The following is a 24,921-nucleotide window of genomic DNA, read 5'->3' on the forward strand; positions in this document are numbered from 1 at the left end:
AAAACAGTACTAAATCAGGGCTAAAGCAAAACTAGACCACAAACCAAGACTAGAGCCCAGGACTAGAGCCCAGGACTAGAGCCCAGGACTAGAGCAGGACTAAACCAGTACTAGAGCAGAATAGAACAATAAACTAGGACTAGAGCAAGACTAAAGCAGTACTTAACCAGGACTAGAGCAGGACTCACTCTGTTGTCTCTCTGCAGCTGTTCTAGTGAGGAGACTGTGAAGGTGGTTTCTAATGGAGAAAGCTTGGCCAGTGTCTTCTTCTTCAGAGTGTTCCAGTTTCTGGGCAGCAACGGAGACGTTTACCTGCACTGTAACACCAAACTCTGCCTCAAATCTGCAGGCTGCACCAAGGTGGGTTTAGACCTATAGTACTTAAGGCCTGGTTTAGGCCTGGTTTAGACCTGGTTTAGACGTAGTTTAGGCCTGGTTTAGACATAGCTTGTGATTTGTTTAGGCCTAGATTGGACCTGGTTTAGACCTGGTTTAGACCTGGTTTAGGCCTGGTTTAGGCTTGATTTAGACATAGATAAGGCCTACTTTAAACCTACTTTGGACCTGGTTTAGACCTAGTTTATTTCTAATTTTGTACATTTTGTTTAACTGCTTTTTGTGTCTTTATTAACATTAGAGTTTTGCCCTTTTATTTTTCAGACCTGTCCTGGCATTATATGAGCATGGACTGCTGAAATCAGGTAAGCTCCTCCCATGAGTCCTTCTTTAGTTTTGGCTCAGTCATTTTTAGTCTTAGGTTAGACCGGGTTATGTTCTAGCTTAAACTTTGTTTAGACCATCAACTGATAGGGGTCTTGTTTTAATCCTGTTTTTTTTTTCTAAAATAGTGTTAATATGCACCACTCAGTAATTTTATTTTTTTTATTTATTTTTATATTAATTTATGTATTTATTTCCCTTTACAGGGTTGATTGTGAAGAGGGTCTTCATAAGAATGATGCATATGTGAGGTGGTGGAAGAAAGGATGAAAATCTTTAGAAATTTTATTTTTGATTTAAAGGTGATGGAGGTTTTTGGACTTCATGTAATTTCTGTTAATTGCTAAGAGACATAATTGTCCTTGAACTGTCTTTTAGAGCTACAATATCCAGGCTATCATATAAAGTAAATGTGGACCTTGAATATCGGATTTACTCAGAATCTAACTTGGTTTATGTGTGGTTTAGACCTGGTTTGAACCTGGTTTAGACCTAGTTTAGAGCTGCTTTGGACTTGTTTTAGACCTGGTTCAGACCTGTTTTAGACTTGGTTTTGGACATTGTGTGTTGGATGTAATGAGATTCTACATTGGCTTTAATTATGAAACTACATGGCATTTTCAATTAATACAGTGACTTGTTTTTTGTGTTTTTGTGTTTTGTGTGATTTTTGAGTACACACAAGAAGCAGGCACTTTTATAATGTGAAATCCAAACATTTAGTAAAAATTGGACTAGACAAGACTACATGTTAAATCTAAATTACACTGCATGCCTTTTGGTGCACTTGTGTTTCTTACATAACCACCAGGGGGCAATCTTTAGACTGTGATACTCATACTCAGAGCATATATATAAATGTTTTCCTCTTGATGTGAATCCTAAACAGACTATGATGAGAAATCCAGTTTAAAATATTTAGTTATCTGATTGGACAAGACTACATGTTAAATCTAGATTAAAGATTATGGATTTTGGTGCATGTGACACTCATACCCAGTCCATCTATAAACCTTTTCCTCTTGTTAAAAATCCATCTGGAGGAAAATGTTATGTATCTGAAATAAGCTTTAAAATAGACCATATATTTTTAAACATAATTAAGGGAGCTCTTGGGACTCAAAATAAATATAAAATGGGTTGAATATTTAGCATGCATAATAAAATGTATTAAAAAAAAAGTCAAAATCCATTAAAATGTGATGTGTTTGCAGTTGTTGATGTTTTTGTTGGCAGTCATTCTTCTGAGCATTTTTACAGATCTTTGTTCATTTGTCAGGCTTTCTGCAGTGAACAGCACGTTGGTTGTGTGGACTAGTGGAGAAGTGTGTACCTCTGACCATTGGGTCACCAGTTTGAGTGCTGATTTCACTGTAATGTCTTTTAACAATTAAAGCAATGAAGACGCATCACATATATTGACTTGTGTAGTTTTATATTGGTAAATACACAATATTTAATTTATTTATATTTTAATTCAAGTATTATAAAATGTTATTGTTTATATACAAGTTTTCAAAGTACAAGCTATACCTGAGATCATGTGAATGTTCAGAGATACCAGGTCCATAGAAATAATCATGTATTAAGGCATAATAGAGATCTTTAATTAACATTGCCATGAACTGTATTTCCAATAAAAAAGCTAATTATTTCCCACTTTTGAGTGGCCAGATCCTACAATAGTCCTACAGGGCTTACTTGGTGTATTAGTCATGTAGAGCTCTTTCAGAAGTTGCTTTGTAAATCCGGGCATCATTCACTGCAAACACAGTGGCTGCTGCTACAGCTGCCACAAGGCAGACAGAGTGTATAACAGGTGTGGCTGCTAATCTGCGCCATTAGCTCCTCATTCTGAGAACAGGACACTACAGAAAGACCAGGAGAGTACAGAATTAATTAATTTAAATTATTACTCAATTAACCGTCACAACCAACTATGAGCTGTGATCATCTGCTCACCATAATTTTAGATTTTCTTAGAACAAAAACAAGAAAAATATTTTTTTAAACATATTGCTTTTTCTGATTTGATGTTCAAATCATTTCATATTGTCACTTACACACAGTGGGAAGAGAAGCCAAAACTTTTACTCAAGAAATAGTACTATTTTACAATAGGCCTATATTACACAACTAAAACTAGTTAAATTGTATTTTTTGTTTAAATTTAAAAGTTACGCAAGTTAACTACTCAAGTACACTTAACTGACTAAAACTCATCTAGGTGTATTTTTCCATAATGTGACTCCAGATAAATACCAGACTCTGTGTGGATCTATACTGTGACCAGTGTTGGGAAGGTTACATTTAAAATGTATTCCCCTACAGATTACAGATTACATACCCCAAAATGTAGTTTGTAACGTAATCCATTAAATTACCTCAAGTGAGTAATGTAATCTGAATACTTTGGATTACTTGGTTTGCTGTAGAGAAGAAAAGACCAGGATATCGTAACATAAGATGTTTTAAAAGAAAATAAAAAGCCCAGACTTTACTGAACCGTATTAAAAATATTATTGATAGAAGACGACGAGACACGTCCACGCAGCATGGTTTAGTCCTGTTAAATCCTGTTTTAGACCTGGTTTAGACCTGGTTTAGATCTAGTTTAGATCTAGTTTAGATCTAGTTTAGACCCTGGTTTTAGTCCTGGTTTTAGTCCTGGTTTAGTCCTGGTTTAGTTTCCAGAAATAAATGGAATTACCGAAAGAAAAAAAAAAAGAAAAAAAAAAAAAAGGGATATATCCCCAAAATGTGAAAACAGGAAAATACCACCGTGTAATCCATTTATTTCAACAAAGTAACCAGAATCCAATTACCACTCACTGAAACAGTAACTGTAACTGAATACAGTTACTCATAATTTGTACTCTGATTACGTAACTCCGGTACATGTAATCTGTTACTCCCCAACACTGACTGTGACACACTGTGACACATAAATGTAGTTTTGTATTAGACTTTGGTTCACACCCTGCAACAGATGGCCCCACCTTTTGTTTTTAAAGGGCATGAGTGAGTGTACAGAAATGGCTTTTGATAAAGTTCATTTTTGTCATGGTTTAGAACTGGTTTTGATCCTGGTTTAGAGTGGTTCTGGTGCTGATTTAGTATTGGTTTTGATCCTGGGTTAGACTGTATTTGATCCTGGGTCTACTGGTTCTGGTACAGGTTTAGTACTAGTTTGGTCATCCTTCAGTCATCTTTTGGTCTGGATTTTTATAATGTTGTGAAATTGTCTTTTTGGCACTGGCCCAGTTCAACTATGAAAGATTACCTGCCAACTCAAAAATGTGGGCAGTGTCTGTTATATAATAAGAACTGCATGCATGTGGGCACAGCTGGGAATGAATGTAGTTTTGTTTAGTCTAGGACAATGTACAGAGACGTTAAACTATTAAAATAATTACTTACACTGTACTTAAAAATCATGAGTTATTCTCATCTTATAAAATACATATTAAAGGTGCACTGTGTAAGGTTTGTGGTGGAGGGCCCATCACCTGCTTGTCTCTATGGAGATGTTATTGCTTTGTCTTAAAAATTCCACACTATGATGTTAAACTATCCATCTCACTCAATGATATGTGTTTTATTGATTTAAAAACATGCATTTTTACTGTGAATGGGCTTGCCTCTCCATAGATCTGACCCTGTAACTTGACCCTGTAGCATCACTTGCTTGTGCTTAGTTTATATAAATAAATGTAATGCCATACTGCGGAACACTCAAAACAAAGCAATAACATCTTCATGTAGAGAAGCATATGACAGAGCCTCTACCAGAAATGTTACACAGTGCACCTTTAATATAGTTAACATATACATCTATAAAATACTAATAAAATGCCCTATAGCTACAATTATTTATTTTATATTTTCTCTCAATAGTGAGCTGATTTAAAACATTCCTAGAGTTGTGTTGTGTTTCATTCACACGTTTAAGTAATCCTTTATTATTAGTCTAACTCAAAATGCCCTGTTCCACCTTGTGATGTCATGTGGTAGTTTTCAAGTTAATCTTTTACCTTTAGTTCAGCAGAGGTAGTAAATTCTAGGGCTGAAATTATCCAAATGATCCCAGTGAAGGTGTATGGAGTTTAAAAACACAGTGGAGCACAGAACTCTGGCTATGTTTTTGATGAATAAACAGCATTATAACATAGATCTGAAAATAGTGTAATATAGGCCCTTTAATATAGTTGAAATCTACATATATAAAATACAAATATAATGCCCAATAGTTACATTTATGCTTATTTTATTTTTTTTAAAATCAGTATTAAGTTGATTTCATGAATATAAATAGTGGAATTTCATCTCGACATTGGGGGTCGTTGGAGGTTTTTCGTTTCAGGGGGACTGGTCGGACTCGTCGTACCCGCCTCTAGCGCTCTGCTTTCGGCCTGTCACAGCGTGAGGAGGCGGGCCAGGTGAGAGGAACCGGAGGGAGCCCCGGAGACATAAAGTACAACGTGTTTTTTTTCAATCGTGACAACACGTGTAAAAGAGAACAGCCAAGGGACACACATTTAAGCTGCTAGATTTAACTTTGTATCAAGTTTTTGTCGGTGTTTTTAAGGATTTTCCATTTTTTTTCCAGAACTTTTAACGGAAGTTTTGGACGCTCCGGACAGATTTGTAATGTTACGTTGAAGTTTAATTGGTATTTTTAGTGACGTTTTTATCACAGTTAAGTCTTTAATTTCTTTTTAGTAGAAAAATTGTCCTGTTTTTGTGTGGAATTCTGTCGCTTTCTGTCACTTGGTAACAATGGACCCTCCTCACCCGTTCATCCACGAAGTTAAACTAACCAAGGCGCAGAGAATAAGGGTAAGATTACACGAATTAAACATGTTTGTGTGAAATAAAACGAACTATAAGTGGAAGAAAATGGTCCACAGTCATTCAGCCGCTGCAATTAATTTAGATTTATTAATTTGGAGAGATTAATTAATTTGGAGAGTTTAGTCCTGTTTTAGTCCATGTTTTAGTCCATGTTTTAGTCCATGTTTTAGTCCATGGTTTAGTCCCTGGTTTAGTCCCTGGCTTAGTCCCTGTTTTAATCCTGGTTCAGTCCTGGTTTGGTCCTAGTCCCTGGTTTAGTCCTGGTCTGGTTCTTGTCCCTGGTTAATCCTAGTTTGGTCCTAGTTTAAACCTAGTCTTGTTTTAGGTCCTGTTTGAGATGTATTCCTGGTTTAGGTTTAGTCTCTGTTTTTTGTCCTAATCAGTTTTGTTCTAGACCAAGACCAGTTATAGTGTGGTTCAGTCCCTGGTTCAGTCCCTGGTTCAGTCCCTGGTTCAGTCCCTATTTCAGTCCCTGGTTCAGTCCGGTCCTAGATCCTCTCTGGTCCTGGTGATTTATTGCTGTTTGAGTTCCGCTCTCTGTAAACATGCTTCAAACCACACTGTAGTTCTGTATACTGCTCCACATTGGTCAAACGTGTCAGATCTGCTAAACACTAAACACTATAGTAAATAATATAGGAGACAAGTCCATACTATGGCCTTTACACAGGGCGCCTTTAAACAGATTGGGTCTTTATTCTAACTGATGTTTGAAGTGACAAAAACATATACCGTAATCCTCCAAGATGGCGATTCAGAACTAGATTTCAGGCTAAATATTAATTTGAGCAAGTATTGGTTTGGACTTGTTTGTGTTTAAAGGACCCATATGTAAGATTTGGATTTGAACTTTCATAAACTTATCTGTGATTTAGATATGTTCAAATCAAATATAGCTTTTTGGTAACGATTGTAATGCTGATTTATTCTTAATTACAAAAACACTGAATTTGATGCCAAGCTGTTTGGTCATGTCAGTCTCTCATTTGAGTTGCCAGTTTCAGTGCTGAAATCCAGTGTGTTTAAACCTAAAATGTCTCTCTCTGATCCGAATGGTCACTCCCTAAACCCCAGCACCTGCAGCCAAACATGAATCAGTGCTAGTGCAGCCTCTGCAGCTCACTGAGGGAATTCTGAAGGTTCTGAGCTTTCACATGAGGTCTGTCCATATACTGAGAATGAGACAAACTTGGATGTGTCCTCTATCTGCAGGTTAAAGAACAGGTTCAGTTATGATTATAGAACCTTTTTTTAAACTGTAAGAGCTCAGACTACATACAGTGATTATATTGTCACTGAAAAACGTAAATTATTGGCCACAACAGCAAATCCAGAAATTAAGTATGGGCTAAAAGAAATCCATATTTGGCCATCACTTAAAATGCAGAGGACAAATTTCTCTATGTAATTTAAATTTAGTTGTTGTTTCCAGGGCATCATTCTGGGCAGCATCCTCTTCCCCGTGCGCATCCTCCTGGCTGCCCTCCTCTTCTTGCTCATGTGGCCCGTCGCTCGCCTACGACTGGCTGGTTTATCTGAGGAGGAGCGTTCCCGTCCTGTGACTGGCTGGCGGAGGTGGCTGCTGCATCCGATCGTGTGGGTGCTGAGTCGCGGGGTGTTCTTCTGCCTGGGGTTCTTCTGGCTCAAGGTCAAAGGTCGTCGTGCGAGTAACAAAGAAGCTCCGGTTTTGGTGGTGGCTCCTCACAGCGGTTTCTTGGACATGTCCGTGCTTATGCCCACTCAGCTCCCTACGGTGGTGTCACGCTCGGAGAATACCAGTCTGCCCGTCATCGGAGGTGAGGCAGGTTTAAAGGCACTGTACCTGAGTTTTACTTGCATGACCAGCCAGTCCCGTCTACGTTCTGTTTGAATCCAAAAGGGACTAGAATCAGACCATAGTGTGAAAACCTCAACTTTTTAAATGATCCAACCAGAGCCACTAATTTACCTCATGTGTCCCTCAAATGCAGAAGACGTCTCCTGTTGAAAATTCTCGTAACATTCAGAACAAAATGTATAACTTCTTTTACCTGAAAAAGTAATAGTTTGGTTCCTCAGTTGTTGAGTCTGTTAAAGTCCACACTGTTTCATAGTCCTTAAAGTAGATTTTCTCCTTTTTTATGTGTTAGCAGCCATGTTTGTTTTTGACACAAACAGAGCATGTGTCTCTGATAGGTTAATCCACCTGCCCATTGTTAATCCATATGATCATGTGAAATCAGGGAGACAAGCTACAGCTCCAGATCCACACACTTTGACAGAACGTTACAGAGTAGAACTTCCAGTTCACCAGGGTTTAGTTTATGTAATGAGACAGGGACAGTGCACAATATACATTAACCAGGAGAGATGCATTGTACCAGGTTGTAGCACTAGTGCTAATTTCCACCTGTAGTCCGTAGGCAGGCTGATGTTATAGTTTAAAAAAAAAAAAATCAAACAAAGCAAATGTCTTTACAATCATTCATAAAAATTCTGTATCATTCAGTTTTTTTCAGAACCTTGAAATCATCATCATCTATAGGGAGTGTTGACAACATCAGCTGCAGTGTCAATACACGGCAGTGAGTTTATATGTACTTTATATGCCTAAAATAAAGGTGCATTGGGGAACTTTTCTGCTTGTTTCTATGGATATGTCATTGCTCTGCCTGCAGTGTGACACAGTATGACATTAAACAGCCCTAACTTACATGTATTACATTACAGATGGTGTTATGACTCAAAAATACCTAGAAAACCGACATTCTGATGGGGTTGCCTCTCCATACATCTGACCTGTAACTTGGTCTTGTTTGGTCTCCATGAAGATAGAAATGTTTAATACTATACTATGAAACATTCCAGACAAAGTAATAACATCTCCATGCAGAAAAGTGTTTGAATGACCTACCACCAGATTTACCAATCTGTACAATGCACCTTTAACATTCAGAGACCAGAGCACAGTTTAGCCGTAACTGGAAAGCTGACAACAACTGTCATGCTACTGTGCACTACCTGGTTTGTGGAAGATAAAAAATACATTGATAAAACATGCATGCATGCACTAGACAGAGGTCTAATTTTTTACCGTTTGCTTTTACAATAAATCTGTACTGGAGGAAACATTCTGCTCCAACACAGGCAAAAAAAATATATAATAGTTTGAGCTGCAACAGGTTATCTGAATTATAGTGACTGGCTTGAATGGCTGGCAGGCTTAACTCACACTAAAAAGGTACCTGGTTTGATTCCTGGGAATTTCTGTGTGAAAATTTCCCCACAAGGACACTGACCTTGCTGTCCCATAGTTTGAGAGTTGTTGGTTTATTTTTAGGCTCTGATCTGAAGCCCTCCAAAACACAGTCACAGTTGGAAGTGGCAGTGCTCCCCTCTGTGCTCTTTGTGACTCTGTAAGAAGAGATTGTGTTATATTTTTATTTAATTGAATTAGAACATCTAGGGCTGGGTATCATTCAGAAGTTGGCGATATGATACATACCTCGATACATAAGCCACGATACAGTGCACTTTCGGTTCAATATGATATATTTCAAATTGATTCAGTACGGTTAAATAAAAATAATTGCTAAATTATTAAAATAAACTTCTGCAAAGTTCATATGAAACACACCCATTTTAATCATCAAAATTGAGAAAATGTCAAATGTGTTGCATAAACAACTTTTCTTCTTCTAAACAAGCAACAAAATTGTCCACGATATCGATACTGTATGTAGCAATACAGTATATGGATAGTTCGATATTTTTGCACACCACTAAGAACAGCTCATATAAAGCAAAGTTTTATCTTGAAAATAAATATACAGAAGTTGGTACAATAGTTAGATTTCATCTGTTGTCAGTTAAGGTAAAAACTTCTCATTCTGGGCTAGTGCTGCTAAGGAATAGCCTCAGTACTCAATACCAATTCCGATATCACAGTGATCTAGACAATGGGTTGTCTTTTTCAACATTAAATTGTACTTTCTTTTATATTCTCATATGGTCTTATATCTGTGTAATCCCTCAGTGGTCCAGGTAGGTTCAATAGTGGAAAATGGGCGTTGACCATGGACTAGTCTATGTGCTCTGATACTTGTTCTGATACAGCTCCAGATCATTCTGAAGCTATTTAGGAAAGGTTAATTTCTGTCCTGTTAATGTGATTTTTTTTCAGTATCAATACTTGGTATCTACTTTCAAATTAATATCTACTTTCAATACTAATTTTAATATCAATTGGCATCTGATTTTTGAGACTTTTGACAATTTTAATTGGCAGTTTGTCTGAGGAGGAGGACCCTTCCTTTACCTTTAGGACCACGGATGAAATGTAGCTTTTGTGACTTCAATTGCATTCATTCAAATTGTGATTTTGATTGTGATTAATCTTGCCTTGTGATGCCATGTGGTGATACAGGAAGTGATACAGTGTTTTTAAACTTTATACACATTCACTAAAATCATTTTGATCATTTCAGCCAGGACTGGAGTTGTCAATCTCTACAGAACTAAACGTAAAAGGAAGCTGCTAACTTGCAAGCTACCACGACATGACATCACAAGGTAGAACAGAGCATTTTATGATAGAGACAGACAAATAATAAAGTGTTACTCAAACACATGTGAATGAAACAAAACACAACTCCAGGTATGTTTCTGAGGAGGTAACGACATTATAACATTGCTTAAAGCTCACAAGAGTCAATTCAACATAATATAGGCTCTTCAAACTTAACCCAGTGTGTGGAAGTCTGACTAACAGCTGTGGCCTCTTCCTCTGGCTCCTCCCTCCGCTCTGTTTATTTTGTGTTTCCATAGACTCTGGATTCTCGAAATACTTCTTAAATTTGAGCTAACTTTGTTTATTACTTCAGTATAAGTAATCAGTACATCCCCATCTTCTGTCAGTGGAGTGTGGAGTTTTGCTGTCACGGTAATGTTAATGACGACTAGCATGCTAACAGCACACTTCCTGATTATCAAACAATAAAAAGCTTTTCTAATAGTGCATTTTGAGCTTTGGACATGTGAACCAACTAATAATGTTTACTCAAACATGTGTGAATGAAACAAAATACAACTCCAGGTATGTTTATGATGAAAACATTATTACATGACTTACAGCACACAAGAGTCATTTTTCCTTTAAAGTGCATATATTATTCCTCTGTTTTAGCTCTTCTTGAGTTTAATCAGTCGGTGCTGGTGAGCCGTAAGGACCCCCAGTCTCGTAAAAAGGCCGTGGCTCAACTCAATGAGAGGCTCATGTCCAATGGATACTGGCCCCAGGTACAAAAACACCATCACATATAACTTAGAGTTTGACATTAAATTGCATTTTTATGCTTTTTCTATCAGTTATTTATTGTTTGTGTGTGTGTGTGCATGCATGTATATATATATATATATTATACTATAATATATATATATATATATATATATATTTTTTTTTTTTTTCTCTAGATGTTAATGTTTTCTGAAGGAACAACAACAAATGGGAAGGCACTGATAAAGTTCAAACCAGGTGAGTTGACTCATCTGATCTGTCATGTTTTTTCAGATTTGAATCTGAATGCTTTACTATGATTAAAGTTTGATAAGGGACATTTTTACATTTTTTTTATTAGGCTTTTATGTTTGTGTACATTGTACACTTATGACTGTGTTGTTGTTTTTTTTTACATTTTTAAAAAAGACTACATAAACCAAAATAAATTCAGAAAAAAACAAAAAGCAGAACCTTTTTTTGTAATAAAGAAAAATCAATAATGGTAGTGCAGCATAGCCATAGTGCTCTTGTTCTGATGACAGCCCTGAGGTGTGTTTGTGGAATGACTGGCATGTGGGAGGTGTAGAGGACATTATTGTAGTTGCTTCCTGGCAATGTCTCTTTTGTTTTAGGTGCATTTCTTGCTGGAGTGCCAGTTCAACCAGTTTTGCTGCGTTACCCCAATAAAGTGGTGAGTAATGGGCGGTGTCACAAGTCACTGGTTTCTCTACTATAGTGGGAAAAGGCGGAGCCAGTCAGACTGTCAATCAAACTGTAGATAAACAACTGAATGAGTGATTCACCTTTGGCCTGGTTTTGGTCCCAGTTTTGGTCCAGGTTTGGTCCAGGTTTAGTTCTGGTGATTAGATTTAATGTAGCATTTGTGTTATATATAAAGTTGGTCGGTCTTGCATTAAAGATACTACTATAGTAACTGAAAAAGATGCCTCAGAGATTAAAGGCGAGGAGAAAATTCTGTTTGTCGACTGGACAAAAGTTAGTTTGGTTGAAGATGTTTCGCAGCTCATCCAAGCTGCTTCTTCAGTTCTGGTCAGAATGCTGGTGGACACTTCCTTATATCTGTAGGGAGGAGCTAACACATCTACTTGTTTACAGTTTCTGTTTGTTAGTTGGGCCTATTGGCCTGTACAGGGTGTGGGGTCTAATTAGCATAACAATTCATAGCCATAATGGAGCTCAGAGACTAAAATAAATAATAATTAAAAAAAAAACATAATAATTTATTATTCTAAGAGTAAATGCATATGTTCTAATGTACGCATTTATTCTTACAGTCTTACCAAATTAGTACTGAACCTGGACCAGAACCAGTACAGACCCAGGATCAAAATCAATACTAAACCAGGACAAAAATGAGGCCGTTCCTGTAGACTCACTTAATGTATGTCTAAATAAATGAAACATAATTTTCCTCTTTTGTCATTGTAGTTGAAAATTTTCCAATGTAAATTACAGACTATAAAAGCAGGTATAATTTTAAATACAGAAAAAGGTACCTAACCCTAAGAAAGAGAGATGGTTGGTACTATTTATTATTTTTATATATATTTATATATATATAATATAATATAAAGTGTAACCATAAAATGTATGTTGCAAATTCAGAAACTCTTTGCTGAATGAATTCATGATTTATTTATTTTTTAATAGCTCCCTGATAGAGCATCTGGGCGTGTCTCATGTCCTTTTAAAGACCTGGTTTATGATTTAATGATTTAAAACCAGTTTAACATGAATGACATTCAGAAATCCACATATTTACTAAACCAACTGCACCGGTTTAAGCAAAGACTCAGATTCAGCCCCTGTTTCTGTGTGATGTTTCTGGGTCAAGGTTTGTTTTCAATTTGCACAGCACCATTACCATTTAAACCATTTATTTCCTTCATCATTTTTGGCTTTTTAGCTCTTAAAATGCAAAGAATACATTTGAAAAAAGCATAATTAACTAAAAATCTTGGTTTATTTTGTTGACTATAATTGTACTTCTTCGTTGGACATGAGTTATAAGGGTTTTGTATGAATAAAAGTTCTTATGAAACATTCTAGGCTAAGATTTGCCAGTAAATAGTCTAAAATTTGGAGCGGGCTCGGAGCGAGTTCAGAGCAGGCTCAGAAAAGCAAACTTAAAGGTGCTTTGAGGATTTCAAAATTTTAAAAAGTTTATATTGTGAAAATAGAATACAATCCCTACAAAATCCGACCTTTGTGAAAGTTGTCAGAGCCCTGTTAGCCAAACACAGGAAGTTTAAATTCCTCCAAAATGCATTGTGCTTCTATGGGAGTCAGTCTCAAGGTGGGACAGAGGGGGAAAGTCTTATCCAGTTTGTATTATAGATCCATGTTTTCAACACGTTTTTCAACTTTTCTTTACAAATTGATTCATGATTTGTGTAAAACTACAGTTTATTACAGCAGGTATTATCCCACCAAATTAAGTCAAAATTGGAGAATCACCAGGACCTGTCATATGCACTTTAATACACTTTTTGGATATTTTATGACAAAGTACAATGTTGTTAATGGGGGAAATCTGTCTCAATCCCCCCATCTGGGAGTACCTCCTCATCGCATTCTTGAATTTGAAAACCACCAATAATTGGCTCAACCAGGATATCGTCTGAACACAACTGAACCTGGATCGACAGTGATATTTATTACCAGTATTGGTGTGTCTCTAATTAGAAAAACCTAAAAACCTCATATGCACTTTAACATCTGCTCTCCTTAAATGTTGAGCAGCAGGCCGAGCCCAAACAGAGCCCTCTTTGTTACAGACCTTCAGTCGTTCAGATAAACTGTATTTTATTACGTGGAGTGTGCCATGATTAACCTTGCCCATGTTTGCATAAGGTTCATATCGATATCATTATAAAGCCACCATAGAAAATGCTGGGAAACAGACCAGCTGGTTGTTGCTGTAGAAACAAAGGCTGTAGTTTTGGATCAGTGCCAGTTTTTAATGCACTTTTGTGACCCTCACAGGACACTGTCTGCTGGACATTTAAAGGCACAACATGGTGAGTTCCTCTTTTTATTCCAAGACTATATTCAAATAAAGCTTTAAATCACCTGTACCTGATTAGGTCCTAACGCCACATGCTTGTGAAGGGCCCATTATAATTGTAAAGCTGTCCCATATTGGAATAGGAATTGATTTACAGACAAAATGAAAAAATAAAAAGGCCAGGATCTTGTAGAGTTAATACAAACATTTTAAGACCAAAATGAGGAGCTTGAGGGGTGACAGATTTTCAATACAAATACAAAGTGAATTTGAGTCTAAGTTGATGGAACCAGAAGCGCAGCCATGCACACTTCCTATTTGGACAGCAAGCGGGTTTGCTATGTCCATTTATATAAACAGTCTGTGGTGAGCGTGATAGTGAGGTCTTTCATTTTTGTCTTTGCCACATTATTCTGCCTTTTTTTTTTTTTTTCCATTCTCTAAACCTTCACTGCTGTGAAATCGGATTATTCCTATCAGATTTAACTGTTTACATGACATTTGAGTGAACTCCAGAAATGGATAATGATCAGATTTTGGTGTGGGTAAACAAAGTGGAAAAAGCAGTCTGTTTTAATTCATAATATGATTTTCTCCTGTTTGTGTTTAGGCTGGAGTGTCTATGGCACACTGCGTCTCAACCGTACACCAACATGACTGTGGAGGTAGGACACATGCTGCACATACTCTACACATGACATAACGCACTGAAATATAAACTCTAAACTCTGCTCCTATAGGACCCCAGCTGCGCCAGAAGCTTCAGTTTTAAGGGGCCCATATTACACTATTTTCTGATCTGTTATAATGCTGTTTCCTCATCACAAACATACCAGGAGTTATGTTTCATTTCATTCACACATGTTTAACACACAAACCCTGCATATTTACGCTGAGTTCTTCACGCAAACTAAAAACACATCGCTCCACTTTGTGACATCATGTGATAATTTAGGAAATGGTCCACTGTATTTTTAAACTCCATACACCTTCACTAGAAACCATTTGGATAATTTTAGCTGTGGAATTGCCAATCTCTACTGTTGACTTAAACTACTGCTTCATGGCATCACAAGGTGGAACAAAGCATTTTGAGCTTTGGAGATGTAGCAGAGAAATAATAAAGGGTTACTCTAACATGTTTGAATGAAACAAAACACAAATCCAGGTATGTTTTTGATGGGGTAGTATAATCCATCAGGGGAAAACCTTTGTGAGCCTAGTTTTAAAATGGTAAACAGTTTTATTAACGGTGCACTGTGCAACTTTTTGGTTGGGGGTTCCTCGTCTGCTTGTTTCTATGGATATGTCATTGCTCTACCTGGAATGTTCCACAGTATGACATTAAACAGCTCTACCTTACATTTATTCTGTTGCAAGTGGTTTTATAGCACAAGCATTCTTACTGTGAGTTGGGTCCACAGATCTGACCTGTAACTTGTTCTCTTTGAAAATAGAAACATTTAATGCCGTACTGTGAAACATTCCAGACATGGCAATAATATCTCTATCCAGAAAAACATTTGATGGACCCTCCACCAGAAAAGTTACACCTTAAGTCCTGAGATTATGTATTATTGGACTCTATTAAATGTATTGTATTAAAATTTAACTGTGTTGCAGTTTCTTCCAGTTTACAAACCCTCAGAGGAAGAGAAAAGCAACCCCGGTCTTTACGCCGACAATGTTCAGAAACTTATGGCAAAGTGAGTTTTTTTTATTTGTCCATTTGATTAACATTTATGCAATGGTAATTTTGGGATGAAAAAAATATAATAATATATCTAATGCACTTTATTTTTCAAAAATGAAATGATTGAAAAGATCATTTCAGTTCTCTCATGTCACTAGATGGTGCTAAATTCCTGTATAAACGTCCACATGATGATTATAATAATATTTTGATAAATTACAATATAAATGTTGTGATATATGTTTTGATATAAATGCACACTCACCTTTTTGTGGAAAAGCAAACACCTAAACCGCACCATGAACAAATATTGACCACAGGCTCCTGAAAATGTGCTTTTCAAATCTGTTTTTTTTTTTTTCCTTTTTCAGTCAATCTTAACTTTTTTTGATGGTGTTTGTTAGTGTGGGCATTGTGTCACCCTGTTAATTGCTGAACATTCCGCCAATAGAGATGCATGGAGAGCACCCCCAGCGTGATGTCATTGCAATATGCTTGCTGCTACTGCTACTATCTTTTTTATGTACTATTGTTTCTTTATAATAATATACAATATAGATCTATATTATGTATGTATTAACTATGGACCATATGTGCTTTCTGTGCCCATAATAATAAATAAAAATATTGAAATAAAATGATGCGTGCTCCTGTGCACTGCAGGGCTCTGGGGGTCCCGGCCACAGACTACGTCCTGGAGGGACGTGTCCCTGTGAGTAAACTGGGAGGTTTGTCTTTACCCTTTGAATCTCCTCCTCGAGAAACACTGGCTCTGCTCCGAAAGAATGGGTAAGCACAGAATTCAGTTCATATTAAAGATACATTGTGTAACTTTTCTGGGGTAGGGTCAGTCACCTGTTCCATGAATTTAGGAATGTTTATACCATATTATGAAACTTTCCTGGCATGGCAATAACATTTCCATGGAGAAAAGCGTTTGACAGACCTTCCACTAGAAACGTTGATGGGGAGGTTGATGATTTGTTTAAATAACAGGATTCTGTTCAAAGTGCAAAATTTAAACACACACAAAGACTGAAATGTGAACTGACAAACTTATACAAGAAACTAGGGCTGGATGTGAATTTGAAGTTCAAGTCTGCTGTTTGGAATAAAATACAATGTTGGAACTGCATGTTTGTTTATTTTTTGTTTTGTTTTGTCTGTCATTGATAAATTTCCTTTAGTTTCTATATTTAATGGAGAGAGGGGAAAAAGTGAAAAAAAAAAAAAGACAATTGAATTGAATTAAAATTACCATTTTATTTTCAGTGAAAATCACCCAGCCCAACAAGAATCACATATCAAAACTATAGGATTTGCAATTTTAATGCAGAATAAGACCAGAGATATTGTCTGTGGAAGAAATAATGGTGCTTCAAAAATTTCGATTTGATTGTGATTTAATCTTGCAGCTCTGCCTTATGTAATAAACCCATTCAATTTTATTTTTGTTTCCAGTTTCACCTCTTCTGACATTGAAGCTGCTCTGAGCAGGATGATTGACAGGTGCCAGTCACAGGGTCAGAGTTCAAAGGTCAGCGTGGATGACCTCATGTCACTTCTGAAGCTGAAGGACAGAGAAACAGCTTTAGCGATCTGCGAACTCTACTCCAGGGTAAAAGGAACTCTTACAGAATTATTGTCATCAAAATCGAATGAAGGATTTCACTGTTATTTGGCGATGAGCTCAATAATCAGAAATAATTATTTTCTTTAAGATTGCTTAGAAAAGAACTCTGTAGCCTGTGCACTAAAATATTTAAAAGGTACATCACAACTGAACCTATGTCACCAGAGCCTTAACCTGCTGGTAGAGGACACATACAACTTTGTCACATTCTAAGTTTATAGACAGGCCTCATGTGAAAGCTCAGAACGTCCAGAATTCCCTCCCTGAGCTGCAGAGGCTACACCATGGATCTATTAAAATAACTGGATACAGTATTGCTAGCTTGTAGCTGCCTCCAGTTGATGTAGTGGTCACTCACTGGAACTTCAGCAGAAAAAGTCCCATGGGCCGAGACAAGATTTTTCTCATAGAGCGCAATGTAATCACAAACTGCTCGTGTTCGTCTGACAGGTCACCTACAGCTTTCAAAAATATCGGACTGCTGGCGATTTTTACCTATTTTTAGATCATAAATTTTTTCTCGCTCAAAATCCTTCAGTTGTCTTAAAAAAACGCTTTATATTCATTAGCTCCGGCTCCGCTCTAGCTCCTCTCGCTCTGATTGGTCAAAGCGATCACGTGATACACGAGCCCGCGCTCCACGCGTGTGGCCACGTGCATTCGCATGTGCCCGTGGGAGAAAAGAGCACTACTGCGCATGCTCGGTCGGCCCACAGCCACCGGAAGTACCTAGCCATGCTAGGCTAATCTGGAATCATGCGCCATTGAGCTCAGCCCATTGACTTGAATGGGCGGCCATTTTGGAACCTGGGGGCTTGGGCTACACCAGCACTGATTCATGTTGGGCTGCAGGTTCTGGGGTTTAGATAGAGCCCATTCAGATCAGAGAAGCATTTTAGGTTTAAACACACTGGATTTTAGCACTGAAACTGGCAACTCAAATGAGAGACTCATGTGAGGCTCATTCTGCTTTCAGAGTAGATAATCATCTTGAACCATAACACCAAATTGTAACATAAATCAGCTGTCATGTCAAAATCGTAATGTTGATTTATTTTTGGTTACAAAAATAGTTATCAGTAAAAGCTATATTTGATTTGAAGATGTTTATCTTGTATCTATTTTGTCTGATTACCTGATTACCTACCTATGGAGTTTGTCAAGTTTTAGTGTCAAGTCAGTGTATGCACAATTGTTTTTACTATGAAATACCTAATTACTTTGTTTTTTTACCTCCAGGACCAGAGTGTCGACCTCAGACAGGTTTATGTGAGCGTAGCCTCCATCTCTGGGTCTGTCCCCTTCAAATCATTGCTGCATACAGCCTTTACTGTAAGTCCATCCATTTCACCTATACATTTTTTTCTATTACAACTGACACACATTCTGATTTCATTTACATTTGATAATTTTACTGTTTTATATATATATATATATATATATATATATATATATATATATATATATATATATATATATATATATATATATATATATATATATATATATATATATAATAAGAATCACATGTATTTTTGTAGAGGTCTGCACTATAGGGTTAGCAACTTTTAAGCTTTTACACAGAATAAGACCCCATGGAGACATAGCATGGCATTATATTGCCTAATAAAGTTATCAAAATCAATCAATCAAACTTTATTTGTATAGCACTTTTCATACATTTAAAATGTAGCACAAAGTGCTTCACATGCAACAGAAAAATTACAATACAATAATTAAAATCAAGAGCAACCCCCCCACCCCATCCCTTTGTTTCATCCATATATACAACCATTTAAACATAAACATAAAACTCCTAAAGGTTATTATAAAAATCAAAATGGAGAGCTAAAATCAAATGGAGACAAAGTAAAACAGTAATGATAATTTAATTTAGAATAAATAAATATAATAATAATAATAATAATAATAATAATAATAATAATTTAAGTTAAGACAGATAAAAGTTACAATTAAAAGCTAAATTAAAAAGATAGGTTTTGAGCTTACTTTTAAAAATATGAACACTCGCAGCGGACCTCAGATCCTCAGGTAGACTGTTCCACAAACGGGGGCCATAAAAGCTGAATGACGCCTCACCGTGAGTTTTAGTCTGGACTCTTGGGACAGTTAAAAGAAGACTACCTGAAGACCTGAGAGTCCGAGAGGGCTCATATGATAAAAGCAGATCAGATAAATAAATAGGACTAAGACCATTAAGAGCTTTATAAACTAATAAAAGAACTTTAAAATCTATCCTGAAGCTCACAGGGAGCCAGTGCAGAGACTTCAGTACTGGGGTGATGTGCTCTCGCTTCCTGGTCCTTGTCAGCAGTCGTGCTGCAGAGTAATAATTATTAGAGCCCGACCGATATGGATTTTGTTGTGGCCAATATGAAACCGATATAATGGGAGTTGGCGCTGCCGATAGCCAATATAATCGTCGATATATTTAGTGATGTAAAAATTCACTGTTAATCTTGAATTATTAAAAAAAAAAACTTAGGTTTGGCTCTGGTGGGCAGAAACTGGGTTTATTTAGGCAACATTTATTGTTATTCTGCCTCTTTACATGATTTGTCATAGGACTAAAGCAGGTCTAAGGCAGGTCTAAAGCAGGACTAAAGCAGGACTAAACCAGAACTGAACCAGGACTGAAAAAGGACTAAACCAGGACTAAAACAGATCTAAACCATGTGTAAAACAGGACTAAACCAGAACTTAACCAGGACTAAGTTTCGGGACTCGGTCTCTATCTCTCTCCCTCTCTCGACCCCAAGATTAGTCCTGGTTTATTTATTTTATGCTGAATATATATATTTGCATATATTTTTGAAAGTTTCGTTTTGAGCCGTTGCCGCTGTCAAACTACCACGAGTCTGCACGCGGCGTGAAGAGAAAAAAAGTGAGAGAAAGAGAAAACACGGCTCCCTGTAAGGATCAGGCTCCCGTCGTTCGCTTCAAAGAGCCGGATCTAAGAGCCGCTTCGTTCGCGACCGACCATCACTACTAGCGAGTAAATAAACTAGCGCTATTAGCCTTTAGCGCACCGCGGTAATTAATTATATGCGCAAAGTTCATCGTTCACACGTCTATTTACAGCTCATTTACATATCAATGCAGGTCCAGTAGCAAATATACTGCCAATATAGTCACTTTACAATAGACCAATAGAAAACAGACTGTTTATGTGCGGAAGCTACAGTAGCTAATCACTAACATATCAGAACGAACCAAAACTAGCTTCAAAGTTGACATATTTCCAACACTCACCGCTCACACAAGCTCCTCCTCACATCACAAGTCTGCACTAATAAATGTCCTTTTAATCCAGACACAAACCGATTGTCCATAAAAAGAAAATAATCTCAGTGTTGAGCACTGCTGCGGGTGTAAACAAACACACGCCTCTGTGGTGTGTTCAGGAACAGTACGGTCACACACAGACAAATGACTCCACAGATAAATACTGATGCAGAGCCACATATCTGGACATTTATCTGTCTGTAAATTGGCTTAAATGAACATAATGTAGAGAGTCTAAGCTTTATAACGAGGTATAACATGCCCATGTGAAATATCGGCCCCGATCAGCAAGTATATCGGCCGATAGCCGATATGGTTACTGTTGCTCATATCGGCCGATAATATCGGCCAACCGATATATCGGTCGGGCTCTAATAATTACCACATGGTAATATAAAAGAAAGTAAATTTTTTTTATTGTTGAAAGTTACATTCATACATTTTTTTAAATTAATATTGTGGTATTTGAATCTGCGTTGAACAGGCCTGTCAACAGAATTTTGTGGGTCCAGAGGGCCCAGGGCAAGAAGCCTTACATGGGCCCACTCTTATATACATTAATAGGAAGAGGGTTCAATTTTGGGCCCCTAAGACTCTGGGGCCCAAGACAACAGACCCCTTTGTCCCCCTCGTCAACTCCCCTGGTATTGAATATCAAGTCTATTCCTTCATATCTAATTGAGTTTCAAAATGTAATATTGTGACAACACATTTACCTAAATAATGGTACACTGAGAATGTTTTACCCCCCTGTTTTTCTTTTTGGTTCAATATTTCCTAATAATAAAATGTTTAAATGTGTCAACAGCTGTATGACGGAGAAAGCAAAGGCAGTCTGAATGTAGAGGAGCTGTCTGGCCTCATGGGGGCGATGTTAGGTGTTCCTCAGTACAACACGTCAGAGCTCTACAGTGCAGCCTGCAGACAGAATGGAGTCACTGAAGGTATGAGAAATTCAAATCACACATCTACTATAAAAACACACTCTCCTCTGTCCTGGTGCGAGTTCGATAAGGGGCCACTGCAGGTATTGCATTTCCCAGAACTCTCCCATAGAGCACAATGTATTTATATGAATTCAAACTGCCCATGTTCAGTTGATGGAGCATTGCATTCACAAAGATTGGATTTTGTAGGGATTCTTTTGTATTTTCACAACATGACATTTTTAAAAATCCTCAAAGTACCCAAAAGTTTTGCTTTGCTTTATGAGCTATAGCCTTGCTCTGCATAAAATCTCACATCTTGATCTTAGCATTATGCGCCAATGAGAACAGGCCATTGAGAACAATGCAATGCCATCTTTGCTTCATTTAAATCTAACAGTCTCTGTGTGTGTTTATTTTAATTTATTTGAATTTTAAAAGGTTGCTATTTTTATGTTTTACAATTGTAATCAAAGTTAAAGCTAACAGTCGCTTTAAGAGACGGTGAGCTAGTGAGCAGTCTGCTGCACAGAGCCTAAATGTAAATTTTGATTGTTTTTCTTTGGTGTTTTTTTTTTTTTTTTTCTCCAGACAATCTGTTGCAAGTGCTGACCACCCATCCAACTTATCAGAGAGTCACAAATGAGTACCTACAGCCCGAGGAGTCAGGCTCTCAACTGTCGGTTACTGCTCTGACCAATGGCAACACGGTGAATAACAACAAGAGCATTGTCAATGGCAATGGGACGCTACACTCCAAGAAATCTGAATGAAAAAACAATAGATCTTACATTTTCACGGACTACTAAAAAAGCCACCAAACATCTCCTCAGGTTGAATGTTTTTAATGGACAATCTCAAATGTTATTCTTTGTATTGTAGCAATAATTTTGTTCATGCTTAGTGCTAAAATGGTGTGTAAATGTTTACCAATTTGCCTTATTGCCTCAGAATGCTTTAAAATTATGAACTTGTGTCATTTAAGCCATAACTTATTTTTATGTATGTGTTGATATTTTAAGGGAAGACTGGATATAGGGAGGAAAACAAACTTGTCACTTTGATATTTTTAAAAACATTTTTATATCTACCATTTAATAAAACAGAATTTTTCTTTTAAAATCTCTTTGTAGTTCATTCATGCTTTTGTTCTTCTTTCACTGTGCCTGCACTGTGTTCTTTAACTTGCGTTTCTGGTTTTGCGATTCACAAACTCCTGGTATGTCTCGGGCAATCGAGATGCCACAAATGTTGCACACCCCTATAACTGGTTTCTTAGCCATTTCAAATTCTCTTTTCAGTGTAATTAGTTTACAGCTTCAGTTAGTATCAAAACGATTCTCAATTACTAATTTCACCTGTTGTGGAATGTAACAAAGTAAAAGTAGTAAAGTATACTTGCATACATTTTGAAGTGTATGCTTTTTATTTTTACTTCACTACAGTTAAGAGTAGGTATCTGTACTTTTTACTCCAGTATGTTTTTAAACAGGACTGAAAAGTAAGTGTTTTTGTTGTCTGAGACCTACTGAAAATTCTGAGGGTTTATTTTTCATATGTTCATATTTGAGCAAACTAAAATATACAAATCAAAACAGCTAAGAAAAAAAAGATGGATTAAATTGTTTCTGTTGAACAAATATTTATCAAAATCGCTATATTTGAACTTTTATTAGATCTCAAACTGCGCAAAATGCTTTTACTTTTTACTCCAAGTACAATTTCAAACATGTACTTTAATACTTTTAAGTAAAAGTATCACATGAAAAATCTACTTAAGTATTTCATTGCTCTGGCATCTGTACTTTTTCTTAAGTGACAAAATTGAGTACTTCATCCACCACTTTATTTAAAATAGTGGATAACATGGTCTTCAATAAATGTCTGAGGTAACGTTTGAGAATGAGGGGGTAAATGAGTTGGACTGTTCTGAATTAGCTGTACTGTAATTACATTTAACATATTTAATTACAGTTATTTTCCTCTACAACATTATTGATCTTGTTTTTTTTTTATTTCAAATTACAAATTATATTATTTGTGCAGCTATTATTAATTAGTGCTATAATTAAATAAATAAGGCAGTGTTAATTCGTAGGTTGGTTGAAAAACAACATTTCCCATGTTGCTTAGCGGCATTCTTCACCGGATATCCGCTCTGTTCAGTCTGTCCGCCACACGTGCAAAGCGCAAACACTGAGCAGCGTGTTTTTCAGCGTTTTTGGATAGAAATACGAACTTTAAAACATTCTTCACCTTTGAGGAGACAAGAAAAGCGTCGGATCAAGATGTTTCTGCAGTATTATTTGGACGAAAATGGCGACAGAGTCTACACGCTAAAGGTAGTTAGCTGGTAGCATCGTGTAATCGTTGAATTGCTAAAATGATACTGTTAAACCTCATAAATACTTGTATTTATTACGTGATGTTGTCAGTCTAACACATATTTTAAAACCACCATCGAGAATCGTTCTTAATGCCACTGTCTGCATATGTACAAAAACTCACAGAACGAATTACTTGTTCTGATTGTTAGGATTGTGTTATTATAAAAATGAAAATGCATGCTTAACTGGGCTGCCATTATATCAGAATTGCACATTGAATGCTACTAGTCATTTATAACCTTAAGTAAAACTATCTGCTAACTGTAGTTCAGACTTTTACAAACATCTGCTGTTACATGCCTGTGTTGTAATTCAACAGTGTGTCTGCATTTGTTTTTTCATTTTTAACTTCCACTGACTATAATTTTTAATAGATATATCGTGCATATATTTGTTCTTTTTAGGCCAATAGCCGTAACGTTAATCTCCAGCAGAGGTCAATATTTTGCTTCAACCAACCAGCTCCCTAAAGAATATGCATGAAGCTTTATTTGAGCACTTTACTATGAAGAGACACTGTAAAATATGGCTACATGGTTGTTTTATACAGTTTGTATTAAAACAGACTTGTGGGTGAATTTTTGCTAAATTCAAGTCATACATTTTTGGGGGGGAAATAATCATCACCGGCCAAAAAATATTGATGAAAAGCACTGGTCAATTTCTAATATTTAACAATGGAATTTCTTTATTTCCATGTTTGTTTTATAGAAATTGGCTCCAGATGGTCAGCCCACCAGTTCGGCACATCCAGCTAGATTTTCTCCTGACGACAAATTTTCCAGACACAGGGTGACGCTAAAGAAAAGATTTGGACTCCTTCTCACTCAGCAACCCAAGCCTGTTCTGTAAGATGAGGGAGGAGGAGGAAGGGAAGAGCACAGAGGAGCGATAGAGAAGAGATGGATATGCGAGGAAAAAAGACTTGAACATCAATCTACTGCGACTCGTGAAGATGACCATACCAGGAGTTGGCATAGAGCTGCCAAAATGAAATGAGGATTTATTTAGTTTTAAACCCTTTCAGTAATATGTCTGTTTTACTTTGTTTAAAATAAGGTCTTCACTTTTTCTAATAAATATGAGTGCTGAAATACCCGTTTGTGCATTTATACAG

At 36.8% G+C, this 24,921-nt stretch overlaps 2 protein-coding genes and 1 long non-coding RNA gene across 3 annotated transcripts; all 3 read left to right on the top strand.

The window, feature by feature from the left end:
• The first annotated feature begins 215 nt into the window (after positions 1-215).
• LOC129409668 (uncharacterized) lies at positions 216-1,933 on the top strand. The gene is made up of 3 exons (XR_008632513.1): positions 216-360; positions 661-701; positions 927-1,933. It is a non-coding gene; the product is annotated as an uncharacterized LOC129409668 (long non-coding RNA).
• A 3,122-nt stretch (positions 1,934-5,055) lies between these two features.
• lpcat4 (lysophosphatidylcholine acyltransferase 4) lies at positions 5,056-22,539 on the top strand. Its single transcript, XM_055156088.1, has 13 exons — positions 5,056-5,559; positions 7,007-7,370; positions 10,739-10,851; positions 11,026-11,086; positions 11,464-11,522; positions 13,838-13,872; positions 14,470-14,524; positions 15,483-15,565; positions 16,216-16,341; positions 17,014-17,170; positions 18,425-18,517; positions 21,300-21,435; positions 22,009-22,539. Exons 1-13 carry the CDS (start codon positions 5,500-5,502, stop codon positions 22,188-22,190), a joined length of 1,524 nt encoding a protein of 507 aa, XP_055012063.1. The 5' UTR covers positions 5,056-5,499; the 3' UTR covers positions 22,191-22,539.
• A 1,014-nt stretch (positions 22,540-23,553) lies between these two features.
• On the top strand, positions 23,554-24,900 carry nop10 (NOP10 ribonucleoprotein homolog (yeast)). The gene is made up of 2 exons (XM_055156092.1): positions 23,554-23,759; positions 24,516-24,900. Exons 1-2 carry the CDS (start codon positions 23,706-23,708, stop codon positions 24,654-24,656), a joined length of 195 nt encoding a protein of 64 aa, XP_055012067.1. The 5' UTR covers positions 23,554-23,705; the 3' UTR covers positions 24,657-24,900.
• Positions 24,901-24,921: the final 21 nt, after the last annotated feature.

The sequence above is a fragment of the Boleophthalmus pectinirostris genome, unplaced genomic scaffold (assembly GCF_026225935.1).
Source record: "Boleophthalmus pectinirostris isolate CB_2022bp ecotype Guang Dong unplaced genomic scaffold, ASM2622593v1 HiC_scaffold_20, whole genome shotgun sequence".
NCBI lineage: Eukaryota > Metazoa > Chordata > Actinopteri > Gobiiformes > Gobiidae > Boleophthalmus > Boleophthalmus pectinirostris.